The 23,159-nt window shown below is 43.0% G+C and overlaps 1 protein-coding gene across 2 annotated transcripts in view; it reads left to right on the top strand.

Annotated features, from left to right (window-relative positions):
- Nucleotides 1-6,300, top strand: part of rprd1b (regulation of nuclear pre-mRNA domain containing 1B) — a 54,320-nt gene extending 48,020 nt beyond the window's left edge. For both annotated transcript variants that reach the window (XM_038803080.1, XM_038803079.1), the window contains one exon: nucleotides 1,002-6,300. In XM_038803080.1, coding sequence (XP_038659008.1) covers nucleotides 1,002-1,151 — 150 coding nt within the window. In that variant the 3' untranslated portion in view covers nucleotides 1,152-6,300. The remainder of the gene's footprint in view (nucleotides 1-1,001) is intronic.
- The last annotated feature ends 16,859 nt before the right edge of the window (nucleotides 6,301-23,159 follow it).

A 23,159-nucleotide genomic window follows, 5' to 3' on the forward strand; every position in this document is an offset into this window, starting at 1 on the left:
TGTCTTCGGGATGTCGATCAGGAGGGATCTGAACAGGAAGAGGAACCCAGGCAGTACATTCATTTTTATCGTCTGTACTCTCCCTGTCAGCGAGAGTGGGAGTGTGTCCCACCTCTGCAGGTCCCTATTAACTTCCTCCATAGACTTGCCGGGTTCCATTTGTGGATCCGTGTCCAGTCGTGGGCAGTTTGGGATCCCGTTTGGTAGCGGAATTTGTTTTGGGCTTGTTTAAATGGTAATCCCTCCAGCTCTGTTCCTCTCCCTTGCGGGTTCACCGTGAAGGCATTGCTTTTTGCTCAGGTTGAGTTTGTAGCCCAAGAAGGCTTCAAACCTCTTGAAGAGCTTCATGATCCCTTCCATACTGGCTTGGGGCTCCGCGATGTAGTGGAACAGGTTATCCGCATGGAGTGAAACTCTGTGCTCTCTGTCCGCCTCTGGATACCATCTCCAGCTTTTCACCATTCTGAGGGTGATCGCCAGTGGCTCGATCGCAAGGGCAAACAGCAGCGGGGACAGTGGGCATCCCTGCCTTGTATCTCTGTGCAGCTGGAAGTATTTGGAGTTGGTGGCGTTTGTCCGTACACTCACCGCGGGAACGCTGTACAGTAGTTTCACCCAGGCAGTGAACCCTGATCCAAGCCCAAACCACACCAGTACCTCTGAGGTAATTCCACTCTACTCTGTCGAAGGCCTTTTATGTGTCCAGGGAGATGATCATTTCTGGTGTTCTCTCCCCGATGGCATCATTATCATGTTCAGCACACACCTGATGTTCGATGTTAACTGCCTGACCTTGACAAAGCCCTTCTGGTCCTCTGCGACCACCTCCCGTACGGAGCTCTCCGGCCGACTAGCCAGGGTTTTTTGCCAGGATTTTCGCATCTACATTGAGCAGCAAATTGGGCCTGTAACACTTGCACTCAATTGTTATTGCAGCAGAAATAAAGGCTCTATTATAGGTAGAGTTGTTATTGTCTAATGGTGACTCTTCTCCTCTGCAGGAATACAAACAGAAACTGGCTCAAGTAACACAAGTCCGGAAAGAGCTGAAATCACATATCCAGAATTTGCCAGACCTTTCATTGCTTCCGAATGTTACAGGTGGTTTAGCACCATTGCCCTCTGCTGGTGACCTTTTCTCTAGTGACTGAACTGATACTCGTTTCTCAGGAGTCAAACCGCAATACCTCCGTTGTGTGTGACAACTTCTTAAAGGCAAGGATCTGGAATATGATGGGGCCTGAAACAGCAAGGCTAAACCTTTGAGACATCTACGTGCAAATTGCATTAGAGCTGTAGTAACCCTAACGTGATGGCTTACAGCAGTTTGAAACATGGAGAAAAATAAACACTATTCAAAGCCACTGCTATTAATCTGTAAATTCCAAATACACTTCAATCCTAGGCCAGGAGCGATGGAAGCTTTCTTCCCTAATCAGGATGTCAAGTGGCATCCATTGTGACAGAACCAGATGAGCAATATAAACTGTGTGCGTGTGGCCACAGTACAGAACAACCCTGAATTGAAAGTAATTGAGTGAATTGAAGGACGGTGCTAGTAGAGTAAATCAACTTCCATCTGAAGTGGCAACTATGATAAATTGATAGCACTGTAACAGGAGTGCAGCTTTGTTAGAAGCCTGTATACTGCCCTTAGATTAGGAGTTCTTACTGCACTTGTATGACAAATTAATGTCCGGTTCTCTAAACTGATCACTCATTTTGCCCTTTTAAGCACAACTATTTTAACTTTTTTTTTAAACGTTCCTCCAAAAGTAAGGGGACTCTAACTTTAAAATTGACTGCTAGTTATATGACCTGGAATAATTTTTAAGTGTTCCAATTGGGCCAGTCATAAGGAGAAACTTTCTTACTGTTGATATGTATAGAAATCTGCAGCCAGTTATATTCTTACAAAATTTAGTCCTACAAGATTCCATTCAGAGCACAGAACCTTTTCATATTTGATTTAAAAATTGACATTTCCAAACAATAAAGCCGCATTCTTTATTGACGTCTGGCTCAATGTTAGGTTATGTACCATAGTTTACCAATTGTTGCCTGCAACAAGTCCAACAATACTGTTTTGCCACGAGAAAGCGAAATACTGTGGATGCTGGAATTCTGATATAAAAACAGAAAAGTGCTGGAAAGGCTCAGCAGGTCTGACTGCACCTGTAGAAAGAGAAACAGAGTTAACATTTTGAGTCCACATTACTCTTCAGAGCTAAGAGAGGGAGACGTGATGGATTTTATCCTGTTTAAGAGGAGGTGAAACAAAATAGAAGGTCAGGGGTGCATGGGAACTCAAGAAAGATTTGACAGACGTCATGGAACACAAGACAACGGGCGTATTAGTGGTAATGTTGCAGACTATAACACTATTGCCTTGTGTTCCATGATATCTTTGTCAAATCTCTCCTGAGTTCCCAAGGATCCCTGACCTTCTATTTTGCTTTACCCCTCTTAAACAGGATAAAATCCTTCACAATTCTCCTTCTCTTAGCTTTGAAGAAGTCATATGGACTCAAAACATTAACTATTTCTTTCTCCACTGGTGCTGCCCGACATGCTGCTTTTTCCTCCCAGTAGTTTCTGTTTTTAATACAATTCTGCCATCTAGAAGAGAATTTTTGTCAATATTTTGAGCTTCAAGTAACTTGTTTAGGTCTGTAACTGCTGAATTTGGTTTTGTACAGTGGGATCTTGATTCCAACTCTTTCCTCTCACTGAAGACGACATTAACTGATGAACGAGCTACATTTAGAAACATTTGTTCTCTGTTGCGAGTATGTTTAAGTTGTTTTAACTGTTTAATGACAGAGCAAAATCAATGACCCCATTAAATTGTTTTTTGTTTGATTTAGAAAAAGCATTCTTTTAAGCTGATTCAAATCTTTTCAGCCCATAGGCGTGACAAATCAAAGCGTAGCTTTATTTTATGCAAAGGATACTTTCCATCCCCAAAACATCCTCAGTTCAAGCATACAGATGCTTAAAAGATTAAATTTATTATTTTAAAGACTGTGTGACCATTTCTGAACTCTAAGCCCTTTAGTATGAAAAAGTCTTAGATTGCTAGCAGCCTTTCCCCCCCCCCCCCAGAAATTGTCACGAACAGTTTGGTTAAAATCAAACTCCATACTTGTATGCAGTCAAATTTTCAATTTCAAAGAAATAACTGGAATGGGAAAGCCCTTTGGACCCTTGAAAGCGTGTAAACTATTGCGTGAATTGAACTGGTTGAAAGATTACATATTTAGTGCTTTTATTTGTATTCAGTGGATTTAGTTCCAAAAGGTAGATGGGCAAAGACATTTTTGAAGTAAACAAAGTAATTCAGTCACCCTGACCAAACACTATTAAATTGCCTTGGTCTTCGTATAAATTTCTCTTCCTTTTTTTTTGTTCGTCTTTTTTTATTTGTATGAACAAGTTAAATTGTGCACTGTATGGAATGCATTTGTACATCTTTGAGAGGAAAGATAACCACATTTTCAGTATAAGTACAACTGTGAAGAAGGAAAATGTCCACCCATCTGCTGACCAGAGATTTTGAGTAGTTGCATCTTGGTACCTGCGGCACGAGAGCACCAATCTCTTGACTTGTGGCAGCCGAACTTCAGATTCCAGTCTCGATTGACATTTGCTCATGGAGTCCTCCCGGAATGGCGAGTTTTCATTTATTCTTTGTTACATTTACATGGGGTTTGAAGTAAAAATGGTCTGAAAGAAACTTCCTCCTGTGCTACTTGAATATCACTGACAACAGATCAACCAGGAGCAGAAATGTCTCAGTGGGAATTTCTAACTACATGCAATGACAAGAAATACGAACCCCAGGTTTGTCAGCAGCGATTTGGGAAAGATGAAGAATGCTTTCTAAAATTCTAAATCAGTTCATGTTTTGTTTACAATTTGTTTTACAATTGGGAAATGCAGTTTATCTTAGCATGGTATCTACATTGTGTGTGAACGATTAAAAAAAAAAGTGTGGTTGAACCTCTGGGGTTCAAAAGTTTGGTTTTCTCCGGCTGAAAATTAAGAATGGCATTCTAGAATGACATTCCCACCCTGTAGTCAATGTACGATTTAACATTTTAAAGCATGTTCTTCAAAGATCATTAATTCTGCAAGCAATCAAATTGCTACCATTCTTAATTTGTTGCAGGAATTTGTATTTCTTCCATTGTCAACATCACAGCCATGACGACTCTATTACGGCAGCTATTCTATCCAAATAATTGCTTGGTTGCGTTGAGGCCGTAAATCTATTTTTTGCCCACAGTTGAAAATCAGACTGCATATAAGTGGGAAGATCTGACAACGGTCGTATTTGTATAATGTGTTCTCGCCAAGCTGCATCACTACTGTATTTTCAATGTTGCCAAATATAACAATTTTGCTAGGGCTGGGCATCGATTGTCAGTAATGAACAGGGATTTGTTTGATTTCCTTTTTAACTGCACATTATTCTCAGGGGAATTGCAAAGTGAGGCATTTCTTTGTCTCCCAAAGCAAGTGCACGCTGTGTAGTTTGCTGACATCTAAAGCTTTCATGATTACCCAAAAACGGTCACTTATACAAGTCAATCTAGGTCATGGTACTTAATGTGGAATTCCCTTTTAAGGTTAGATTATGAGAGTACTCAGGCCACTTAAGTGCAATTTAGTTTTGCCTTGTAATGTAGCACCCTTCAGAATATGCCTTAAGTCAGTTCCATGCATAATTTTCAAATGTCTCAAACAGGAGTATTTTAGGAAAGATTACTTTTTTGTGTGTGAAATTTGTCCGCCTGCAAATATTTAGAAACCTTTGAATGTATTTGTAAGAAGCTTAAAAAATAGTGACATTGAATAGAAATCAAATTGCTAGGTGAATGTGTAATAGGTTAGTGTTGACTTATAAAATAAAAAATGAAGACTTAACTATATTCTGGTACACCCTTATTTTAAAGTTTTACTTACTTTCAGCCTGTGAGTTGTGCATACGAAGTACTCTTGAGAAAAATGCATCTGAAATGTCCAATTCAAGAGAGGTTATGATGGCTAATGGGGTGGGTGGAGACAACTTATTTTATTAAAAGCAGTGTACATTGACTGCTGGAAGGGAGTGAGCATGGAGCCAATTCAGTTGATTTAAGTTCTGGCATATAGGAATTGACTTTATTACAACTCTTGAATCAACAGACCTGAGGATTCCAACTGATTTTGATTATTTTGGAATGTGTCGGGGCAGGAACTTGTTCTGGGTAAAACCACAGTTTGAAAACCTTTCGCTAGGATTTTGGCTTGAGAGAGTAGTGCACCTGTCACTCCTAATTCTTGCTCCGGTTTTCTGCAACAAATAATTATAGTCCATCATCTAAATAAAATGCAGTGCAGTTCTTGATCAATCCTCGTTTGACAATCAATGCTTGTAAGGCTTTCATTTTCAGTCTCTATTCGAGATCCGGTCATTTTCCCACTCAATGAGTAGGATGTAGAGCATTCGTACACTCATTACATTTATAAATTGTGCTATAAAATTTTAATCTGGCTGAGGTAAAATATTAAATGTATAAACATATAATTAACATTGGCAAAAATATTAAAAATAAATTACCAGTTTTGATTCTAAGTGATGTACACTCTGCAACTGAGATCAAAGGTTCTAGTATTTTAACACAAACAAACATCCAGCTGCTTTAGGATTTTGACTTTAATTGTGAGCACAATAATCTGTAATTAGTGTTACAAACATCAAATCTTGGCAATATTTAAATTAAAATCAGGTCAACCAATGTACTTTGATCACCATTTTGAGGAAAAGAAAGTGACCTAAAGGAGCCCTTATTGTTGAAATATTATTGAAAATAAATAGATCTACCGAACCCTACAATCAAATCAGTGATTTTGTTTTATATTATTTTGTATCAACCTTTTGTGCATGCACATTGTATTTTTCTTGATTTAGCACAAGATCGGAATTATAAATCCAGTATCGTGATTTAAAAATTGATATCCCTAGTCTTTTTTAAATCAATCCCACATTTTTGTGAAACATGGGAAGTTTATACTTCTCTTTGAAGCAATTTTCTGGTCATTGAGCACTTGAACATGACGAATAATATCCACCCAATTTTGCAAAATATTAATGCCTATGATGTCAAGTGTTTTAAAAGGTTGCAATTAATTCATACTTGTCTCCAGCAAACATGGTAAATACAATCTTGCTAGTTAGTTGGGTTTTAGCAACATTAACATATTTTTCCTTTCAGCAGATATGTTTGTAATTGTAAAAATAAAGTATTTTGCTAAGATGATGGTTTGTTACTTCTTTGATCAGTATAAGATCACCTATAAGAAAGTTCATTTTGGAATTGTGTACAGAGGAAGTGCACAATTTATTTTCTACTTTTAAAAAAAAATTAGGAAGTTCAAAGAACCACCAGTCGAAATTGTATGGTTAAACAATACAAATTGCTGGGAGAATGAAAGATTGGAGATTAAGAGTGATTGCCTGTCAGTTGGCCAGGCACTTGTGCTTGGGGAGCATCAGCAGATATTCTTTTCAGGTTTGGGCCAATGTGGACTGGGAAGTAAGAACGGTTTGGCAGCGGCTTGGTTTAAGGGAAGTAACCAGTTTTGGAGATGATTTTAGCAATGAACCTATAATGCAGTCAGCAGAGATACTGAGTAAAAAGATCAAGAAGTTGAAATATACCTCGGGAGGTGAAGCTAAATGGGGCTTATCACATTGGGCTACCTGTTTTACACAGAACCTATTATTTTATTTGATTGTAATGGGCGGCTAATCTGATGCTGCCCAAAATGAATTTTTACTCCCAAGAATTGTGATAGAAACTGGTGTGAAGCCGTTGAAGGTGCCCATCCTTAGTTAGATTTTGAGACATGAAAAAAAACTTGCTTGAGAAACATTTTCTAAGCCCCAAGTGAAAAGTATGGGGGACTTCCCAAAGCACTTTACAGCCAACAAAGTAATTTTTGTAAACATTGTTGTACGAAAAGCAACAGGCTGTGTACAGCATTATGCCAATGACCAGATAATCTGATTTGACGATGTTAGAGGGGGGAAAAAAATATTGGCTAAGACACCAAGGTTAACAACACTACTCCATTGTGCAATAGTGCTGCATGATATTTTGCATCCACCTGGGGGGGGGGGGGGGGGGGGGGATAGAAAGAACCTTTGTTTCAAGGCAGCACCTTCACTAATTCAGCATCCCCATTTGTTTATCAAATTTCTGCCAGTGGTGTGTGGCTGAGGAATCTTTGATTCCAGTTATTTAAGAACAATTAGAATCAGGAGTTTATTTTTGTTGCTTTGCTTTGGGGTTTAGGATGGAGCAGTGCATCATCTCATTACACTGCTGAGGTTTCAGATTAGATGTCGGATTTAGTGTCTGGGCCGGTGCTTGAACCTGCAAAGTAAAGGGTTAATGTAGAAGTACTGGGTTGCAATGAATGCCCACCCGGGGCATACAACAAAAGGTTTATTGATAATGTTGGGCAGCTCTTGCAGGCTGTGTGTCTCCCGTGCTCCATGGAGAATGTCTGCGCATCTGACATGTGACCCCTTTTGTACCCACGTCATCCCAGAACCCATGTGACCACCTCATCGAAAATAGCTACTGAGCATGCGTGAAAGGAGCTATGACATAATGATGTAACTCCATGAGAGATGAGCAGTAGAATCATAGGGTGTGATTCTCTTGCTACATTGCACTCAGGCAAGAGAACAGCATAGCCGGAGAATCTGGGGAGAGCCCTTAAGCGGGCCTCCTGGTAGCCTCTGTGCCTTGCGGGATTTACTCAAGTCCCGCGAGACGTCTGAATCGGAACTCTGCCCAAAAGGGGTGGGACCACATGCTCATGGAAGTAGATCTTAAACCTACTTAAGACCTACCTGCTCCAGCGTGTCTGTGTGGGTCTCGCCCCCACAACCCAAAAAGATGTGCAGGGTCGGTGAATTGGCTATGCTAAATTGAAAAGAACAAATTGGATACTCTAAATTTATTTTTAAAAAGACCTACCTGCCCGATATCCACAGGCCTCAGGGAAGCTGCAGCCGGGCGCCATTCAGCAACGGACCACACAAACGTGGACCAGGTGGAACGGCAACGGGTGGGGGGGGTTTCTCCCGGGCCATCAGAAACCCCTGTAGGCAGCGCAGAGGTCAGCACTGCTGCCTCATGATGCCAAGATCCCAGGTTCGATCCCGGCTCTGGGTCACTGCCCGTGTGGAGTTTGCACATTCTCCCCATTTTTGCGTGTGTTTTACCCCCACAGCGCAAAGATATGCAGGGTAGGTGGATTGGCAATGCTAAATTGCCCCTTAATTGGAAAAAATGAATTGGGTACTCACCATTTATTTTTTTTAAAAAAAGAAACCCCTGGTGGCCAGGGTAAGTGCAGATGGCTCCCTAGAACGTGGCACCTTGGCACTGCCACTAGCACTGCCAAGGTGCCTGAATGGCACTAGCAAGCCAGCAAGCGCACTGCCTCATTGCCAGGGTGGCAGCGCAAGGGTCAGGGGCTGAGGGGGGCCATTCCCATGAAATGAGGGTGGAGGTGTGTTTGAAGGGTCTGTGGTGATGTGCATCACTGTAAATACACAAAGGGTTAATGTAAATACATGGAGGCTAGCTAGACACTAGAGGGAGCACCAGAGACATCTCACACACACACTCAACCAATAGATCAGTTAGATAGGACACGACCAATGGGCATTCACGATACACACAGAGGTGACACGACCACAGGAGGGCATTGCACCAACCCATATATAAAGGACACCACACACATGATCTGCCTCTTTCCAGTGGAGACAGTGAGTAGAGACACAGGGTTGATTCAATATCACTCCCACCACGTGAATTGTAACAGACTGGTTAGTCAGTCTGGGTAGCTATTGAAGGATTAACAGTAGTGTCGAACCCGAGTAATAGTAGTGTAAATAGTTTAATAAACGTGTTGAAGTTATCTCCATGTCTGAACCTTCCTTTGTCAAGTGCACCACAAGGAAGCTGCTTATGCCACACTTAGAGCATAACAAGACAGGGTCGGGGTGCAGGGCAGGTACGTAGGGGCCTCCGGGAGGTTGGAGGGTGATGGGTGGGGGTCCTGGAAGGGAGGGTGTGCTGTAGGGGCCTTGGGATGGCCTGAAGAGAGGTGCCCCCAGGGACCCCATAGCAGGGTGTTCTCACTGGGGGGGGGGGGGGCTGTGGTGTAGTGCCCATGTGTGTGAGGGAGTGACATTGCCCATAGGTGGGGGACCCCTAAGCTCACTTGGAGATTGGGGCACCCTTTCAAATGGCGATCCGATCTGAGTTCAGCTCCCCAGTGTTAAAAACAAATTCTAAGTGTGGGCTAAACCGGTGGGAAACACCCCAGGGCCCAGAAAAATGACGAGTGTCATTGAATAGCAATGGGGAACTCACCTGCAGAGCTGGCGGAAAACTCCCTGAAAAACTCGCCACAGATGAACTTAAAAATTTTTTCCGGAGAATCGCACCCATAGAATCCCAATAGTGCAGAAGGAGGCTATTCAGCCCACTGTGTCTGCCCTGACCCTCCGAAAAAGCACCCCACCTAGGTCCAATCCACGCCTTATTCCCACCTAATCTTTGGACTTTAAGGGGTAATTTAGTGTGGCCAATCCACCTAACCCGCACCTGGAGAAAACCCACACAGACACGGGGAGAATGTGCAAACTCCACACAGTCACCTGAGGCCGGCATCGAACCCAGGTCCCTGGTGCTGTGAGGTAGCAGTGCTACCCCAGCTATGTCAGCTGGTGCTCTGTATTCTTTCATTTTTTTAAAAACATAAATTTAGACTACCCAATTAATTTTTTTCCAATTAAGGGGCAATTTAGCATAGCCAATCCACCTAGCCTGCATGCAAACACAGGGAGAATGTGCAAATTCCACACGAACAGTGACCCAGAGCCCCGATCGATCCCGGGACCTCAGCGCCGTGAGGCAGCAGGGCTAACCCACTGTGCCACCGTGCTACCCATAATCTTTCATATAGTTGGTTATGTAAATAAAATTACTTTTGAGCAAGGATCTTTGCCTGCAGCTGTATCTCTTACCAGAGTAAAGCACCCAAGGCATCAGAACAACCCAAAAATGACCTATGACCTTCTGACTCGGAAGAAAGCCACATCTGTCACATGAAGGCTTGAAAGGATTTGTAACTCCCATGTTGTGCATTTTCGAGTACATTGCTGTGCTTTCTGAAAGTTTTCAATCCAATTCAAACATTGATATAATAAAGCCGGTCAAGACATCTGTATAAATTAAGCAAAAGTTTTTGTAATAATCTGAATACCTGCATGTGATTTTTAATGTGCTCACACACTGTTCCTCCCAGATTGAAAATATTCAATGTTGTTGGGAACTTAAGGGGAGATGGTGGCGTAGTGGTCTTGCCAGTGGACAGGTAATCCAGAGACCCAGGGGAATGCTCTGGGGACCTAGGTTCAAATCCCACCACAGCAAACGGTGAAATCTGAATTCAATAAAAGTCTGACATTACAAGTCTAATGGTGACCTTGAAATTATTGTCGTAAAAACCCATCTCATTAACGGGGGCTAGACCAGCATTTATTGTCCATCCCTAATTGCCCTTGGAAAGCTGGTGGTGAGCTGCTTTCTTGAACCACTGCAGACCATGTGGTGTAGGTACACACATAGTGTTCGGGAGGGAGTCCCAGGGTTTTGCCCCAGCTACAATGACAAGAGAGAGAGTCCAACGATTGTGCAGGTTGGGTGGATTGGCCATGATAAATTGCCCCTTCGTGTCCAGCGATATGCAGGTTGGGTAGGGTTACAGGGATAGGAATGGAGAGTGGGCCTAGGTATAGTGCTCTTTCAGAGGGTTGGTGCAAACTCGATGGGTCGAACGGCCTCCTTCTGCACTGTAGGAATTCTATAGATATATTTCCACGCTAGGTGAGTTGCTTGGAGGGAGGAGAGACACTTTCTTGCTACTTGTTCTGCAGATGTGGCATTTTAGTTGCCTAGTTACTTTACAACAGAACCACTTGGATGTTTCTGGATGCCTTTCTCTGTCCCTGTTGCAAGCGTTTTCTTTTCTGCTGCACTGAAGCTGTATCAAGAAGTTTCTGGAAGATGGTTTCTCTCTTCTGAGCTGCTTACTCTGCCTTTTCTATACATTTGGCAGCTGGGCAAGTCAAGATGGCCACTTACCAAAGGAACCATGTTCCAAATAAGGAAGCTGGTTAACCCCTGTCTAGAACGGATGTTAGCTGAGGTAATTAAACTTTAAATGTCCCAGCCATTAACTTGAATGGCTCCACTCTTCCATGTTTGATAGAATAGGAAGGGACTGTTCACAGTTCCAGCTAAAGCCATTGCCTGTTTGAGGAGTCATTGAACTTCAAAAGTCTTTTCATGTCCGGGTAATTCAGCTTATAAACCACTTGGAGCCTTACAGAAGCTTAACAGCATTGAAGTTATAAAGTCGTAAAACTTGGCAGCCATTTTACTGCCCTCTTGAATGTTCATTTTTAAAGGAGAGTTTTTCAAAATCTATAACATCATAACTACACACCATGACAAGGTACAGGTGTGCTTGTTCTGATTGAGAGTGCAAAATGATGGTCGTGTATACTGACAAAATGCTGGCAGATGGAATACAATGTTGACAAATGTGAGGTTATCCATTTTGGTCGGAATAACAGCAATTATTATTTAAATGGCAAAATATTAAAACATGCTTCTGTGCAGAGAGACCTGGGTGTGCTAGTGCATGAGTCGCAAAAAGTTGGTTTACAGGTGCAACAGGTGATTAAGAAGGCAAATGGAATTTTGTCCTTCATTTCTTGGGATGGAGTTTAAGACTAGGGAGGTTATGCTGCAATTGTATACGGTGTTAGTGAGGCCACACCTGGGGTATTGTGTTCAGTTTTGGTCTCCTTACCTGAGAAAGGACGTACTGGCGCTGGAGGGTGTGCAGAGGAGATTCACTAGGTTAATCCCAGAGCTGAAGGGGTTGGATTACGAAGCGAGGTTGAGTAGACTGGGACTGTACTCGTTGGAATTTAGAAGGATGAGGGGAGATCTTATAAAAACATATAAAATTATGAAGGGAATAGATGCGGGCAGGTTGTTTCCACTGGCGGGTGAAAGCAGAACTAGGGGGCATAGCCTCAAAATAAGGGGAAGTAGATTTAGGACTTAGTTTAGGAGGAACTTCTTCACCAAAAGGGTTGTGAATCTATGGAATTACTTGCCCAGTGAAGCAGTTGAGGCTCCTTCATTAAATATTTTTAAGATAACGATACGTAGTTTTTTGAAGAATAAAGGGATTAAGGGTTATGATGTTCGGGCGGAAGTGGATCTGAGTCCACAAAAGATCAGCCATGATCTCATTGAATGGCGGAGCAGGCTCGAGAGGCCAGATTGCCTACTCCTGTTCCTAATTCTTATGTTCATCTGTGTACCTCTGTATTTGAATGATGTGCCTGTCATTTCTGAAAACCTGGAGGTAAATGGAAGCAGTGTGAGGCTGGCAGCATTAACAGGTATGTGAGGGTGAGGTAGGCTTTGTGGATGTTAGGCGCGAGTCCTGAATGCAAGGGAGTGCTGCTGGGTGAGTGATGGTTGCGTGTTGCACAGAGTGTGAGAGGTGGATTGGAGCTGGCATGTAAAGATGCATTCAGTGATGTTAACTACCCACGCCTGTTGTGGCACACCACAAGGAAAAAACTGTAAAACAGTGAACTAAGAACACTGGTCTTGTATACTACAAAGTGGAACACCAATAAAATGGGGAAAGAAGAATACTGATCCAAACTGTTTTTTCTCCCTTCTGGACTTCTGGTGCCAGGTCCTGGGGTCCAGAATCAATGAGTTGACCATCCTGACAAACTGTTCCACTTCCTTCTTAGAATGGTCCTTGAGGGTTTACTGGTTCCTGTGCTAATCTTTGTGACGGGTTTCCAGGACAGAAGGCGTAGTGATCACAAAGACACTGGAAGCTCCTTTTAAGAACTAAACCAATTTTATTTACACTACTAAATTAGAGTTCGACATTTATTCAAAGTAGTAATCATATATATATAAGAATTAAACTACATTCACTCACACTATCTTTATCTACTAACTATGACTATAATATCTTAACTAGCTCTGCCATACACTTCTAATTTTGTCTTCTTCAGCTCTAACCCACTCCCTCCAAGAGCCAATGTAGTATATAATGCTGTCCCTTAACTCCCTCTAGTGGCTAAGCTTAACATAACATTAACTCTTCACGTGCTGTACATTTGTATAATATCACACCCCCCTTTCTTTGGAAAAGAATGTTCCATTTTTAGTTACCTACAACGTTGAATGTGTAAACAGTATCGGATTGAAATTATCATACAGCATGTCAACAATGATAGAAATAGTGCTGGATTTGACATATTGACAGATTCAACCTATTGCGAGGGTTCCTATGGCTTTTAGACCTTCTTAATGTTATGACATTGTCATTTGAATTGTCTGGTACATTTGACAATAAAGCTTTTGGAAAGGAAATGTAAGTTCTTGACTCGTCATAGCAGATTCTGTAAATGTAACAGGTTGTTTAAGTTTCAATAGAGCTCTTCTATTTCTACAAAATATTTTTCCAGATTCTGTTCTGATTACGTATGATCTTGGTGTGATTTCATTGAGTACGTTTGCAATGTCCATCCATCCACCATCAGGATTGCGAATGCGTACAATATCACCTTCTCTGACTGAAGACAATGGTTTGGAGTTTTTGTCGTAATATTTCTTTTGCTTGTTCTTTAGTTGCTGCATTTTCTGATGTATGACTTGTTCATCCTCATTTGGAACAATTAGGGTTGGTAACGTCGTACCTATTCTCCTTCCCAGCAATAGTTGTGCTGGAGAAAAACCCGATGACAACGGTGTAGCCCGTATGTTAACAGTGCTAATGCAAAGTCCTTTTTGCATTGCTTTATTGAAAAGCTGCTTCACAATTCTCAACCCTTTTTCAGCTTTCCTGTTGCCTGCAGGTATAGTGGGCTAGAAGTGACATGCGTGAAGTTGTATTCATTAGCAAATTGTAACTATTCCATGCTGTTAAAACATGGTCCATTGTCTGTGACAACAGTAACCATCTGTCAAATACATTTTTCGTTGCCCTGAAAACTGAATGCGTTGTTAAGTCGGATAACGTAATAACCTCTGGAAAATTAGAGTAATAGTCAATGATGATTAAATAATCACATCCTCGAAAATAAAATAGATCCATGGAGACTTTTTCCCAAAGTTGAGTGATTAGGTCACTTTCAACCAAGGTTTACTTATATTGTGTCTATTGGTGCATTTGTCATACCCAACACTTTTGAATGTAATTGGCTATATCAGTGTTTTTCAAACTTTTTCCAACTGGCGGACCTTCGGGACCCATGCTGGTCGACGTTTGCGAGACATGCCGGCTGATGTTAAAGACCATAACACCATTATTGCTTACTTTTAATGTAGCAGGTGAGCCCATTTGGTCCTCATGATCTCTCTTGCTTCGTCATTCAATGTTACATTTCTGCTGAGGACTTCAGCTGATGATTTAAGTTCTCGCTGCATGCTTTGAAAAAATCCGGAGGTTTGTCCTTAAAGTCTCCATGCTGAGTCTTCAAATGCCTTTGACGATTTGAGGGATTCTCACCACTATGATTTTGCACGCAAAGCATTGACTTGTTGGACGCGTGACCTTTTCTCTGCCGCTGCCTCTGGCAGAAAGACTCATCGTTCATATTTAAAGGCCGGTCGCAGCCGGCATTCTTTTTTTTTAAACTTTGAAACTATTTCTAAGACGTATTTTTTCTAAATTTATGACTTTTGCTGCTAGAAATTGAAATAACTTCAGTTGAACTTGTGCATCCTTACATTTACACATAAACTTTGTTTTAAATATATTATCATTTCTTTATGATGTTGATGGTTTCCATCTCACGGAGAAATATTTCAGAAGCTGAAATGATGCCAAAGGGCAGTCGATTAAAACAATACCAACCAAAAGGAATGTTCAAAGTACAGAGTTGCCAAAATCCCTTAGAAGCGTCAAGCTTGGTAAAGAACTTGGCATGCGCCATTTCCGAAGTAATTTCTCCCCATTCTGGAATTTGATAATGTTACCTTTTAATGCTATAATTTAAGTCCTTGAGGTCTATACAGATTCTCAGTACTTTGTTCGGTGTTTTAACACAGACCATTAAGCTTGCCTAGCCCGTCAGCTCGGTAACTTTTGACATGATGCCATTTTACTACATCCTATCTAGTTCTTTCTTGAGTCAATCTCTCTGGCGCTGGCACTCATCTGGGAGCATGAATAACAGGTTTAGTACTCTCTTTTAGCTTGATGCTGTAGGTGAATGGTAATGTTCCCATCATATTAACACATGCTTGAAATTGCTCAAAATGGTTTCAATCTTATCTTTTAGTGAATCACTCAAAGATTTGGCAGTGTGACTTCTCTGAATTAAGATTAACTGGATACATGCGTCCACGCCAATCAGTGAAGATTTTGTGTCATCCACAATCTCAAGTGGAATCCTAATGTCATCATTCTGCACCATCAGGCAACAGGAACCTTTTATCACTATTTCATTGCCATTGTAGTTAGTTAACCTACAAGTTGTTTTTTAAATTTTGGAAGGGTTTCTACTTTTCTCAAATCTGATTCCATTATCAGATTAGCGTGTGCGCCTGTGTCCAATTTGAACTGCACATCTGATCCATTTACAGTTAATGTCTTAATCCAATCCTTTTTCACATCGGAGAGTTGTATAATTTGTTGATCAGGAGTATCTAAATTATCAACTTTAGTTATGGTTCAAATAACAGAGGTGTCCAGTGAAGGAGGCAGAGCGGAATTAATTTTTTCTTCATTCTCATTATTTTGTATGCTGTAAACCTTTTTGTTTGGTTGACACACCTTTTTAAAATTGTTTTGCTGTGTCGCTGTGTTAAATTGGCATTGTGCAGCAAAATGATTAAGTTTGTTTGATATTAAACATCTTTTTCCAAATGCTGGGCATTGTTGCTTTAAGTGGGCGTGGCCACAGCGTCGACATGTCATCACGCTTGTGACATCATGTGCAAACCTCTCAGGCACATGCGCAGAACGTTCATTTCATTTCATTTTCATTTTTCATTTCATTTCACGTTCGACTTCCGGTTTGCGTCATTTTTCAAAGTGCGCATGTGCGAACTGGTCCTGCACATGCGCAGAACGTTCAACATCTGAATCGCGATGTCTTCTCAAACGCGACTGCACAAAACGTCTGCCTCCTGAAGCAGGATGTTTTTTTATCTGTGCCACAGAATCCATGGCGCTGACCACGTTGCTCAAGTTTGCGCCTTTTTCTCTGGATCGGTGGATTTTTGGTGGCTTGCTCACTTGCTTTACATAGGTTGATGGCTTCCTCTAAAGTTTAATTTGGTCGTCTTAATAAACATTCTCACATCTGCTCTTCAAAAATGCCAAATACAACCTGGTCTCGCAGTATTGATTCTGTAACTGAGGAAAAATTGCAGTATTGTGCTCGGAGCCTTAAATCAGTGACAAAAATTAGTCAAATGATTCCCCTTTAATCTGCAACCTATTTTTAAACATATTTCTCTCATATACCTCATTGACTAGTTTTTTTTACAATGAGAGTCAAATATTTCCAATACTTTTGCATACTTATTTTGATCTTCACTGTCTCAAAATTCAAATGAATGAAACATTTCAAATGCCTGCAGACCTGCCGGATTTAGTAGGAGGGCAATTTTTCTACTATCAGGAGCAGAGGCAGAGAGAAAAACTTCAAATTGTTGTTTGAAGTTTTTCCAATTCAAGCGAATTCACTGGACATTTTGAAGAAATCTAGTTTCTTCAGACCTTCCATGCTGCTCTTGGTTTTTTTCTTGCAGATTCTGAGATGTGTAGCGATGTGATGATTTTTTTCTTTCTTCCTTTCTTATTCCTGACTTTTCTAGAACACACTTCCTGGTATCATATGGTCATCTTTGTGAGAGGTTTCCGGGATGGAAGGCGTAGTGATCACAAAGACACTTGAAGCTCCTTTTAAGGACTGAACTAATTTTATTTACACTACTAAATTAGAGTTCGACACTAATTCCAAATAGTAAACATATATATATATAAGAATTAAACCTCACTTACTAACACTATATTTATCTACTAACCATGACTATAATATCTTAAGTAGCTCTGCAATACACTTCTAATCTTGTCTTCTTCAGCTCTAACCCACTCTCCCCCAGAAGTCCAAGTGCCAGTGCAATATATAGTACTGTCCCTTAGCTCCCTCTAGTGGCTAGGCTTAACATAAGATTAACTCTTCCCATGCTGTACATTTGTATAATGACACAGCCCCCACAGCATTGTGGTCTCCTTCCCCCAGCACCACAAATGCCCCCTGATGCTCAGTTTCTGCAAGAACTTCCACTGCAGTATTTCTTTTGCGCAGCTTCCCTTTCGGAGACTTTTCAAAAAGAGCGGGCTGAATGCGCCACGAGACTGGCGAAATGCTAAATGGGATAGACTTCAAACAGATCTAGCAACTCAAGACTGGGTATCCATGATGGGCCATCAGCAGCAGCAGAATTGTAGTCAACCACAATCTTAAAAAAAAATTTTAGAGTACCCAGTTCTTTTTTTTTTCCAATTAAGGAGCAATTTAGTGAGGCCAATCACATAAATCTTTGGGTTGTGGGGGTGAGACCCACGCAGACACTTGAAGAATGTGCAAATTCCACACGGAGACTGACCCAGAGTGGGATCAAACCCGGGTCCTCGGTGCCATGAGGCGGCCGTGCTAACCACAGCGCCACCGTGCTGCCCCGTTATTCAACCACAATCTGAAACCTCATGGCCCTGCATATTCCCCACTTTACCATTACCATCAAGCTAGGCGATCAATGCTGGTTCAATGGAGAGTGCAGGATGGTAGGCCAGGAGCAACGTCAAGCATACTGATAAACAAGGTGTCAACCTGGTGAAACTACAACATAGGACTACTACTGTGCCAAACAGCATAAGCAGCAAGTAATAGGCAGAGCTAAGCAATTCCACAACAAATGCATCAGATCTGTAGTGCTGCCACATCCAGCCGTGAATGGTGGTGGACAATTAAACAACTCACTGGAGGAGGACGCTCCACAAATATCACCATCCTCAATGATGGAGGAGCCCAGCACATATGTGTAAAAGACAAGCCTGAGGCATTTGCAACAGTCTTCAGCCAGAAGTGCCAAATGAATGTTCCATCTCATCTCCTCCGGAGGTCTCCAGCATCAGACATGTCAGTCTTCAGCCAATACGATTCACCATACATATATCAAGAAACAGCTCAAGGCACTGGAAAGGCTACTGCAAAGGCTGTAGGCCCTGACAATATTCCGGCAATAGTACGGAAGACTTGTGCTCCAGAACTTGCCGCACTCCTAGCCAAGCTTCCAGTACAGCTACAACACTGGCATCTACCCGGCAATGTGGAAAATTTGCCCAGGTGTGTCCTGTACACAAGAAACAGGATAAATCCAACCCAGCCAATCCCACCCTATCAGTCTACTCTCCGCCATCAGCAAAATGATGGAAGGAGTCATCAACAGTGCTATCAAGCGGCACTTACTCAGTAATGACCTGTTCAGTTTGGATTCAGCCAGGGTAACTCAGCTCCTGACCTCATTACAATCTTGGTTCAAACATGGACAAAAGAAATGAATCCCTGAGGTGAGAGTGACTGCCCTTGACACCAAGGCAATATTTGACCAAGTATGGCATCAAGGAGCCCTAGCTAAACTGGAGTCAATGGGAGTCAGGGGAAAAACTCTCTCCTGGTTGGAGTCATACCTGGCACAAAGGAAGATGGTTGTGATGGTTGGAGGTCAATTATCTCAGCTCCAGGACATCACTGCAGGAGTTCATCATGGTAGTGTCCTCAGCCCAACCACCTTCAGCTGCTTCATCCCGTGACCTGCCTTTCATCATAAAGTCAGAAGTGGGGATGTTTGCAGATGGCTACACAATGTTCAGCACCATTCATGATGCCTCAGATAATGAAGCAGTCGATGTCCAAATGCAGCAAGACCTGGACAATATCCAGGCTTGTGCTGACAAGTATCAAGTTACATTCACGCCACACAAGTGCTAGGCAATGACCATCTCCAACAAGAGAAGATCTAACCACTGCCCCTTGACATTCAATGACATTACCATCACTGTATCCCCCTCTATCAACATCCTGTGGATGACCATTGATCATAAACTGAACTGGACTAGCCATATTAATACTGTGGCTACCAGGGCAGGTCAAAAGCTAGGAACCATACGGCGTGTAACTCAACTCCTGACCCCCCAAAACCTGTCCACCATCTACAAGGCACAAGTTAGGAGTGTGACTTGCCTGGACGAGTTCAGCTTCAACAACACTCAAGAAGCTCAATACCATCCAGGACAAAGCAACCAGCTAGATTGCTCCCCTTTCCACAAATATTTAAATCCTCCACCATCAACAAACAGTGGCAGCTATGTGTACCATCTACAAGATGCACTACAGTAACTCACCAAGGTTCCTCAGACAGCACCTTCCAAACTCACGACCATTACCATCTAGAAGGACAAGAGCAGCAGATATCTGGGAACTCCACCACCACTCCTCCACTTAATAGCAAATAATGCAGTGAAGGAAAGCCGGCCCAGGTTCCCCTCCATGTCACTCACAATCTGACTTGGAAATATATATCCGTTCCTTCACTGTCACTGGGGCAACATCCTGCAACTCCCTCCTGAACAGCAAGTTGGTGTACCTACACCTCAAGTACTGCAGCGGTTCAAGAAGGCTACTCACCACCACCAAGGGCAACCAGGGATGGGTAATAAATGCCAGCCTAACTAGCGACGCTCACATCCCGTAAATACATTTTTAAAGAGCAACAATTCTGCTGGGTCCTCCTGCTGTGCGCAGAAGTCAGCGGGAGCATTGACCAGGAGGGAGCAACATTGAATGTGCGCCGGCAAGGGGCTGAAATTAGTTAGAGAAAGCGGGGAGATGAATTTTGTGTCTTTACCCACTTCAATCTCATCAGGCATGGGCAGGTTGTGAATCGTGCTCCCCAAACTCAAATATTGGGGTAGTTGATAAAAGCAAATTACTGTGGATGCTGGAATCTGAAACCGAAAGAGAAAGTGCTGGAAAATCTCAGCTGATCTGGCTGCATCTGTAGGGAGAGAAAAGAGCTAATGTTCCGAGCCCAGATGGCTCTTTGTCAAAACTGGGGTAGTTAGTTCTCTAAATCGATGCCATTATTACAGATAGCATCCTGAGGTGTCGTACGAAGAAGAGAAAAATAAAAATATCAAATGACATATTTGGAAGTCTTCGGATTGACCTGTCTCCCAGTTGTTATCAGAAATTCCTTCTAGTAGAACCATATTTTCAGTGTAGAACCTGCACTGATGTTGGAACAAAGTAAAATAAGCACTAAGTTTGGGTCAAATGTTCCTTCTATCCCCTCTGGCACTGAAACTTTGGTGGTTAGGAATTCCACATATCCTATGGGTGTATCCTTGCACAAACCTGGGGTCAGGCTCATTTTTAAAAACTGATAGTCACTCTGATAGCTTTTATTGGTTTCTCTGCCCTTTACCCTCCTCAACAACACGTCATGCACATCACATTAAATTTTCCTTATTGCTGAGCAAATAAATATAATGCTATGGAGGGAATTTTCCAGGACCTGCCACGGGCGGCTCGACAGCCCGGCCAAATATCCGTTAACTTTCGATGGGGCCGGATGATCGCGGCGCTGGGCAGGGCCAGAAAAATTCTCCTTATGTGTTAAGTTTTCTTCACGAAGCTTGGACTGCGAGGTAGCAGTAACATTCATTCCAAACACCAGTGCCAGCAAATGACCCAACAAGGGAGAATCTGACCATCTCCTCAATGTTCATTGCCAACACTGAATTTCCTCCCCTGCCAGCGCATTTGGGGGGAGGTGGGGGGGGGGAGGGGTTACAATTGACAAGCAATTAAACTGGATCAACTATATAAATACTGTGGCTATAAGGGCAAATCAGAGGCTTGGAATTCTGAAGTAAGTAACTCAGCTCCTGCCTACCCAATTCTGTCCATTATCTACAAGGCGCTTCATAAATTTGCATGGCAAGGGATATTAAATTGCTTCTTAATTTTCGCACCCAGGGGAAACGTAAATCAGTAGCAATTCTGTTCCGGCGTGGGGACATAGGGTGGGATTCTCCGTTGATTGATGCCAAAATGGGAAAACGGGATTTGGCGGTGAATCGGTTTCGATGCCTAAGTCGCGGTGGGTGCAGATTTGACGCTAAATGCGAATTCTCCGTCACCTTGACAGCGGCGTCAATGTGGTCCGGAACGCACGCACAGTAAACAATGTTTGCATATCATTAGCGGGCCCGACCTGGTATTTTCCGTGGCCTTGGAGATTCTCACCTCTGATGGTTCCCGATGGCGCTATTCACTTGTGCTTTTAAAAACCATGAAACTGATAAGGGAGAGAGAGGAGGTAGGACTCAGAGAGGTGTGACTATGGACTGCCAGATCGGACACTGGCCAGGCTGGTTGGGGTTGGGGGCCCCTGCCAGGGCTGTGGGGGGAAGGGGGAGGTGACTAGGGTACAGGCCGTGTGACCGGGATGACCCCTCACAGGACTGGGGGTGGTGCCCATGCACGGACTGCCATTGCTGTGCCTTACAAGGCAGCCATCTTGCTGCATGATGAGACCATCAATTCACGCGACACGTGGTTAGAAGCGAACAGTGGTTTTAATCGTCTTACAACAGAGCCTGCCTGTGACGAGATGAACTCTAGAAGAACTGGCAGGCAGGCTCACAACAGCAACCTTTATACTTCCGGTTAGGGGGAGGAGCCATGGGCGGAGCCAAGGGTGGAGCCCAGTACAAGCTCCTCATCTCCCCCTATGGGTAGAGCCGCGCAACTACACATGATCTAGTACAAGGTACAGGCTCAACACATATTGTACAATACAGTGTGGATTATTAGTGTTTATAATTCACCACATTCACCCCCTGTGAAAAAATCAAGTCCGGCGGGGGTGATGGCTTACAAATTGAGTCTGTCCAGTGGTTGAGTTGTCCGTTGTGATCGGCGGAGCACCGGGGTTGCAGCCTCTGCTGGTGGCTGGACGATCACGGTTGATTGGGGTACGATGGCGGACTCCGGGGGTGATTCTGTCCAAGCTTCGTACCTGTCTGGTTCGACTGGGGACTGGGGGTGCTGGAAGCTAGTGGGCGCGGGTGCGAGGAACATGTGTAGCGACCCGGTAGGTGCGGAGGCCAAATAAAACCGGGAGATTCCTGGACCTGAGGGTCAGTAGGACGGTCTTCCAGACCGTCGCATATCTCCCTTTCCACCTGCCCGTTCCCCCTGGGGTTATAGCTGGTAGTCCTGCTCGAGGCGATGCCCTTGTCGAGCAGGTACTGACGCAGCTCGTCGCTCATGAAGGACGAACCCCGGTCGCTGTATATGTAGCTGGGGAAACCAAACAGGGTGAAGATATTATGCATGGTTGAAGACACCGGGCCCTGTACTCCTCCGGAAGCATGTCAGGGCACAGAAAACTGACCCACTCGTAGAGAAAGTGCTTCTACTACAAATTTCTTCAGGCACTCTATTGCTAATGGCTGGTGCGACTAACGTCCCTACAACTCATCTTTGCAGGTACACGATTTCTGTTTCCCACCCTTCATAAACAATGGAGCAATGATGTAGTTGCATGTCTTATAAAAGTTTCGTTTGTAGGTGTTTTTTTCATGTCATTTACCCTGCAGCTAAGTGGGCGTGGAAGTTCTCAAGTGAAAGGTTTGATTTTGTGTTTTTTGTGCAGTTGCACTACTGGAGCAAGGTAGGAAAATGATTCATATTTGGAACTGTCATGCATTCAACGGCAAGTTCAAGCAAGCCTTATCCAATCTCTCTTCGTAGGCCGGAGAATGTTTTCCCAATTTGTTCTCACAAGCCATGAGCATGGTGGCAGTGCTGATTCCATCTGCAACATATTTGCTAAGCTTGATTTGATTGATTTGATTCAATTTATTGTCACGTGTACCGAAGTACAATG

The sequence above is a fragment of the Scyliorhinus canicula genome, chromosome 7 (genome assembly GCF_902713615.1).
Source record: "Scyliorhinus canicula chromosome 7, sScyCan1.1, whole genome shotgun sequence".
Classification (NCBI taxonomy): domain Eukaryota; kingdom Metazoa; phylum Chordata; class Chondrichthyes; order Carcharhiniformes; family Scyliorhinidae; genus Scyliorhinus; species Scyliorhinus canicula.